The following is a 7,197-nucleotide window of genomic DNA, read 5'->3' on the forward strand; positions in this document are numbered from 1 at the left end:
CGTGGCATAAAATGACCTAGGAAATTATAAAAGACCATTAATAATTCGGCGTAAAGTCAAATTTTGAGTATTTCTTTATTGGAATAAGTTTAAAATTTACATTTTAAGAAATAGGTATCAGAATAGATATAGAAAAACTTGTTTTTAACTTTTAACTCAATCTACTGCATTTATCTCCCTTAGTTGTGTAAAAAGGTCGTAATGATATAATATTCATTGGCATGTTTGCTTGCGAAAGTACACAAAAATAGGTCGAACAAAAAAAAAGCAAACCACAGAAGAAAACTTAGAGAAAAAAATATTTATAATAATTTCCTTGGCTACCAAAAATTTATGACCTCATAACTTTGTTTCTAAAACGAATTATGACACCCCTTCTAGATATATTAGCTTAGTTTTTACTACTTAATGCAATGGGAAACTAAAAATAGTTAAAAACAAAAATAAAATTAGTGCCAAGGAAATTAGGCAAAATTGACCATTTTTGGCGAAATACCCTTATAATGTAGGTATAGATGACCCACGCTGAACTGTCCCGCCAAACTCAATGACAGGGGGGCGCTACCATCGTTCAACTATATGGTTTCCAACATGGCAAAAATCTGAACCAGCGATCCGGTATTGACGGTGGCGCCCCACTGTCAATGTCATCGACAGGACAGTCCAGTATTTTGGAACTATACACTAGATTTATTAAACAACTATGACATATTTCAAAATAAGAACATAAGTTATAGGAAAAGTATGAATAAAACTAATTCTGTGTTTCTTTAAAACGCCCAATATTCGCGAGGTATCGCCTTAATACATTTTATTAGTAAATTACTAGCAGAGGCTATTTAAATTCGGATAAAGCACTCAATAGCTTGTTTTTAAGAAGAAAATAAACCAAAAAATAGTTTCAAATTTTATTGAAATAAAATTAAATATTTTGTCAATAAATATCTTGTGGTGGAGGACTTCCAAATAGAAACTTCCATGATACAGGTTCAATTAGTTGTGCCGTGAGATCAGATGATTCAGGAAATAGTGGCAGTAAACTTGCTAAATGGCTAACCATCTCATATGCATCTGGTATATTATTTCCCTCAGAACAGTATTTGAATAAAATTAGACAAGGCAGTGAATTTTCTTCACAAATTTCATACAATAATGTTGCAAATCCACCACCATATATTTTAAGTTCCTTATCACGTTTTTCATGTTCCATCCAATCCAGAGACTTCACTTTGGACAACAATGAGAATGAGTTGCTCGCAACAAATCTAAATGGTGAAGTAGAGATGTGTCTGTTTTCATGAGCAAAACTGCTACTCAATATAATTATATCCTTAATATTTCGCTCCGTAAATTTTTTCACAACTTCTTCTAAAAATTCTCTTGCATATTTATAAACAATAGGCGCTCTTAATTGTAAAACAACTAGATTTTTAGAGGCGCATTTGTAGATCTCGCAACAAGTGGACAACTTAGAAGACTTAAGGTCATAAGGATCATATCCTACTACTGGAATAAGAGCGGGGCTGTATACAGAAGCTATTTTCACCATATCCAAGGATGAAATCAGCAAGTCACAAGCTAGTTGTCCAACATTTCCCACTGCAACACTTGTAACAATAAAAGTGTATCCTGACAAATCACCATCTTCTATGAACTTCCAAATATTTGTTTCACTCATTTTTAATATTAATTTTGTCTAGAATAAACCAGAATAACTGAAAAAATTTTTTGTTAAATTGATTAGAGGTTATGTTTACGTCCGGTAAAATGACAGATTTTTGACACAATGACAAAGGATATTTTGATTTTTTAATTTTTCCTCTCTCAGAAACCGGCTAAGGACAAAGATGAGGCTGTTCACAGATATCCATCTGATGCTGTCTATAATTAAGTCATCAGTTACAATGTCTATGAAAAGATGACACAAAATTATCAAAATCATAGAAGCCAAAATGACCTTTATGCCATAGCCCTAAGCCCTATCCCAAAGATTTTCACAACGACCGGCTCTGTGTCGTCGCACTACAGGCAACAGTATCGTAGTCCTTCTGTAGTGCTTCCATTATCCGGTATTTTGTAGCTCAGTCAGTCAAGAAATTCCTATCTTCGCTCCATGATTACAGTGTCATATATTGCACATTTTGAGAGCTGGAAAAAACTTCTGTTAGAGTTGTGGTTTGAGTTAAAATTAAATCTTGAAGAAATATGAGCTCATAAATGAGTGTAAGATCTATCATCCTTCATTATATCATTACTTGATTTCATTTTGTAACTCGTATCACTTATACTTGAAAATGGCACAAATCAAGTCGACCTCGACGTGTATTGCCATCATCAAAAAAGAAGAAGAAATGAGTGTAACTTATGGTAACACCGACCACATATTCATTCATTCATAGTAATGACTCTCATTCACCGTTCATTCATTAAAGTGTCAGATTCTTTTCTGTTGGAGAATTTCTCCAATTTTCTCCATTGTTTCGAATTTTTGCTTTTCCAGGTATTGCTTTATTCAGATACATAAATGTGTACAATCCATAAAGATTATTTTTATTGTTTAGCGTATCAGGTTTAAAATATAATTTTGATCTGATTATGACCGAAAAAGAAAGTGTTGATCCGCAGTTGGAAGATTTTATCCTTGCTGAAACCCAGAAACAAAGATTTCAGGTACCTGTAGAAGAAATGAAAACAATATTAAATGTGTTACAATTGTAAATAATTAGATAAAATATTTATCGTGGTATTTAGTTTTACGACCAAATATATAACCTCATAGTTCCTGACCTTTGGCCTGTATTTAAAAGAACATAATTAATTCAGATACACTGTTACTTACTTAGAGTGTATTAGTTTTTCAAGGTTTACCGATAGCTTAATTCGATAGTGTCTTCTACGACGTTAAATGTTCATTTTATTTTCATTACAGGTGCTTGTCCATGGTTTAACAGACACTTGCTGGGACACATGCATGGGCCGGCCCGCCACGCGCCTCGACACTAAAACTGAAGTGTGCATCATGAATTGTGTAGAGCGATTCATTGACGCTACTACCTTCATCACTAAACGTCTAATGAACACAACCAAATACCGTTCTGACTCTCCCCTGGAATTCCAATAATTTAATATCAAGAGTACAACAGAAAACTATTTACAACCATGTTTTCCAGTATCAGAAACTTTTTGCACCGTCATAAGAGGAAGTTCATAGTGACGGGTGCAGTTTTTGGTGGACTTTATATACTAAGTAGTTATGCCCAGAAAAAACTACGAGACTGGCAGGAGAGAGAAACCAAAAAGTTCTTTGACATGACTCGCAAAAAGCAACATTTTGAAAGTACAGAACGTACCTGCAACCAAACAATACTTTCCTTGTCAAAGATTGTTTCTGAAAGTATTCTTAGTGTTTTAAACACAGAAGAAATTGTGAAAAAGTTGCTAGAAAATCCTGATAATAAATTGGAACTATGGGAGCAGTTGAAAATTATGATATTTACAAGAATATGTGTGCTTGTGTATGCCTTGTGTATACTGCAAGTCACTCTGAGGGTCCAGCTGAATGTCATCGGTGGTTATCTTTACAGGGACTCGGTCCAAGAAGATGAGCAACTGGTTGATAGTGAGCTGCAAGCAAAGTACTTATCTTTGTGTCATCACTTTGTTGGTAAAGGCGTAGAAGATTTGATTAAACAGATTGAGAAAGCCGTGAAAAGGGTTGTTGAACCAATCTCTCTCAAAAAGAAGATAACTCTACAAGAAGTAGAGCAAATGTTTTGGTCAGTACAGACAATATTGTGTACAGACACTACTGAAGGTGACCCGGTAAAGAAGATGGTACACTACCTAGTTGGCCATGCTGAGATAAATGAAGCTAGATTAGATACAATTGTAAAAGAAACAATGGACATTTTAGAGAGTGATGAAGTGTCTTCAATCACTGTCTCTTCTATCACCCGTAGTTTTTCATCTGTTATTGATGAAATGGCCAACCTTTTTGTGACCAAATCAACTCCCATGACAAAAAACCATTTAGAAGTAGATGAGCATGTGGTAACAAATGGAGCTTTAAAGTTAGGAGCAGCCCCAGAACCGTTTGTGGATGTAAACAAAGTGGAGATGTTCTTTGTGAAGCTGCTGCCACTTGTGAACGACCTCATCGCCAAGAACACTTGCAAAGGGAACACTAACATTCCAGATATGCTGATCCAACAGCTTACTCTGAATGATAAGCTGAAACTATTGGGAGCTAATATTTATGAAGTATTCAGTGGAGCATAAAGAATTCCACTTACATAATTGCTCTTAGACCCTGGTCTGGTTTAGATTTCAAATTATTCTCTGGTGATATGTTTAGCTTACAATTTACAGTGTTAAGGTAATTTTAACTTATTGTGATGATTGGTACCTAAAAAGGGACATTATATTTTATAATTAATTACTACTTGGTAACTTAAAATGATTATTGAAACTCTTGGCACATTTTATGTTTAACTAGCCAGTTTAGTTTAGGTGTTAAGTACTTTTCTATAATCATGCATTTGGGGAAATTAAAGTTATATGACAAATTATCTTTTTTAATATTTTGTAAGTCTCAAACCTGAAACATTTTTGTTTTCTTCATAGAAATAAAAAAATATTAAGGCATAATATTTTGTACTGATTAAAATTAAAGTAACTAGTAAACTTCATGTAACCAAAATATCATATTACTCTCTCCTCTACAAAAAAATCCATCTCAATTTTAAATGTTTTCCCCAATCCTTTTTTAACTGACAGAGATTGCCCTAACTAAGTAATAAGTGTAGAGTGTGTTCAGCGCAGTAGAAAGTAGCTCAGTGCAGAATCATTAGCGATGCGTTTTAATGAACCGTTACCGAACCTCAGGAAAAGGCCTAAAGTGCTTTAATTAACTCCAGGTAGATAGTACCTACGTTAGGGCATCACAATAAATAAACACAGCAGCTTAATCGAAACTGCAGCTATGGTAAACAAAAGGGTTTAGTCGGTACTTGAACATGAAATACTAGGATAAGTTTCCACCTCATCGTGAATATGAATATGACGACTGCACGTAATGAGGTGTAAAGTACAGCGCGAGTGCCACAGCAAACGCCCCGCAATCTGGTTTTGCAGACCGCAATGGCTAAGCCACTGCTACTTAGTCGCAATATTATCGAGTCTGCAGTAAACTTAAAAAGAAAAATCTCCAGCGCCCCAGTTTTAGAAACAAGAACTTCAGTACCTAAGTAGTCACTGATAGCTGATAAAGAAATCTCCCGCAAGTGTGCTTTGTCCCATGTTGAATAATTAAATACTAGGCCTGCCTAGGAAAAAAACAAAGTGGCGCGAACAACTTTTTCAAATCAATAAATCTTGTAATTGAGAACATTGTTGCGAACGATGTTAGTTAGGTACAATAGCTAAAAAACTGTTTTGAAATTAATGTCTCCCATGCACCCATGAGCACACTGGATCTATTTAGAATAGAATAATCTTTATTGCCAAAACTGTGTACAATTTGTGCTGGTCACAATGCAAAAAAATATTTACTTAGCTACTTACCTAATAAAAACTAAACAGAGTACCTAAGTAAGTTGTTAGTGGAGCAACATTCTCCTGTAGGTATGCTGTGAATGTGCAGACAGAAGAGCTCAATAATTCCGACAATAGGAAATTAATTTAAACATCCGAAACTTTTTAAAAACTCAATGTTAGGAATTTTTTCACTATTCAATTCGGGCGTTCCGCTCCGATAAGTTAGTGCTTCCATTTTTATGTTCAAAGTTTCAAAGATTATTATCTGAACGGCTAACTATACAGCGTCACGAGGGCAGCACGCAATAAGTAAATACCTACTTATCATTAATTTTCGATTATTCAGAATAGCTTGCTACATATTTTTAGTGATCTGTGATTCAGAATGATCATATTTATAATGATAACGTGTATGTTTACTTTTCCATTAGAGCCAGACATCTCTGTTGTTAGAGTCGATCTTTACACGCAAATAAGCTATGCACAAACGTAAAAGGATATTGATAACCACATAGTTTAGGTACTTTATTGATCTAAGGATAGCCACCATAAATTAAAATTAGGGAAATTATTTATCATAATTTTACCCTACAAAAATAAGTAGATAAGATACCTACATAATACCTACTCTTCTTCCAATTCTAAACTAACATCTACGCCATAAAATGGTGCCACCGAGAAGTCGTAAACAGCTGGTATGCAGATTTTGGGTAACTCAAGATTTTGTTTTGGTTTCAAAATGTCGCTATCGCAACACTGATTGACAGTGGCGCGGATGCACAAGCGCGTTATAAATAACAACGATGAAGTCTTGTGTGGATCTTCGATTCAGTGTGTTGTGGTGAGATGTTACTATAACATTTGGGAAGAATACGGTGAACAGTTATAGAAATTTAAATGCGCGGTGAAACTTTCGACTAAGTACGCTCGGTTATTCTCATTACTATTGATGATTAAGTCAATTTCGACCCTGGCGACCTCTTCTACTCGGTTTGCTGCTGGGGTACTCGATGGCTGATGCGGTGATCGAGTAGATATTGGGGATCTTGGCGGTAAACTCCCAGGCTCGTGCACAACGAAGACACGTGAGGTAGGATGCTCACTTTGTTGTGTTAAGGAATGGCAGCTGGTGGACTCAAGGTTTCAGGTATTAATATGGTCCATGTCAGCTTTGCGCTACTCTCATTAGTAGTTTTCAGTTGACTGTAGGTGGTTAGGCTACTATAGACTGTATAGTTCAGATGTGTTCAGTGATTAGTCCTGAAAGAAAGAAGTCTTCTACAATCTTAAGTGTTCTTCGTAGTCGTCATATCTTCGTGTGTCACATTTAATTAAATTTGGCTCTCCTACCTACATATTTAGGCAGTAGGTACTATGGTAGAGTAACCTTTTGAAGTTTATCCATAACGGGATTTAAACCAATGCCAACGTGTAGCAAACTTAGAACTTTAAATTAACTTGTTAATTTTTTTTAAACTAATTATCGACAACGATTGTTTTATTGCGTGGTTAACCTATGTTAACTACGTAAGTATTTGTCAAATCTCAAAATCGTGCCATGAACGATTTAATTATCAGAATCGGGACCCAGTGGGAATTGCATGCCAAATTGACGTTTAATGATAGCTAGATAAATACCTGCGACGCGACGGAATGTGTGTG

At 35.2% G+C, this 7,197-nt stretch overlaps 2 protein-coding genes across 3 annotated transcripts; one reads left to right on the top strand and one right to left on the bottom strand.

Annotated features, from left to right (window-relative positions):
* Window positions 1-896: 896 nt before the first annotated feature.
* LOC114351538 (proteasome assembly chaperone 2) lies at window positions 897-1,879 on the bottom strand. The gene has a single exon (XM_028302792.1). It carries the CDS (start codon window positions 1,676-1,678, stop codon window positions 935-937), a length of 744 nt encoding a protein of 247 aa, XP_028158593.1. The 5' UTR covers window positions 1,679-1,879; the 3' UTR covers window positions 897-934.
* A 528-nt stretch (window positions 1,880-2,407) lies between these two features.
* On the top strand, window positions 2,408-4,393 carry Pex3 (peroxisomal biogenesis factor 3). 2 transcript variants are annotated; one of them, XM_028302806.1, is made up of 2 exons: window positions 2,408-2,670; window positions 2,930-4,285. In XM_028302806.1, the coding sequence occupies exons 1-2, from the start codon at window positions 2,596-2,598 to the stop codon at window positions 3,119-3,121; spliced, it is 267 nt and encodes an 88-aa protein (XP_028158607.1). In that variant the 5' UTR covers window positions 2,408-2,595; the 3' UTR covers window positions 3,122-4,285. The 2 variants fall into 2 exon arrangements, with proteins under 2 accessions (XP_028158607.1, XP_028158606.1); XM_028302805.1 differs by having other exon boundaries at window positions 2,414-2,500; window positions 2,930-4,393.
* The last annotated feature ends 2,804 nt before the right edge of the window (window positions 4,394-7,197 follow it).

The sequence above is a fragment of the Ostrinia furnacalis genome, unplaced genomic scaffold, assembly GCF_004193835.3.
Source record: "Ostrinia furnacalis isolate ACB-3 unplaced genomic scaffold, ASM419383v2 OfSCF1160, whole genome shotgun sequence".
Classification (NCBI taxonomy): Eukaryota; Metazoa; Arthropoda; class Insecta; order Lepidoptera; family Crambidae; genus Ostrinia; species Ostrinia furnacalis.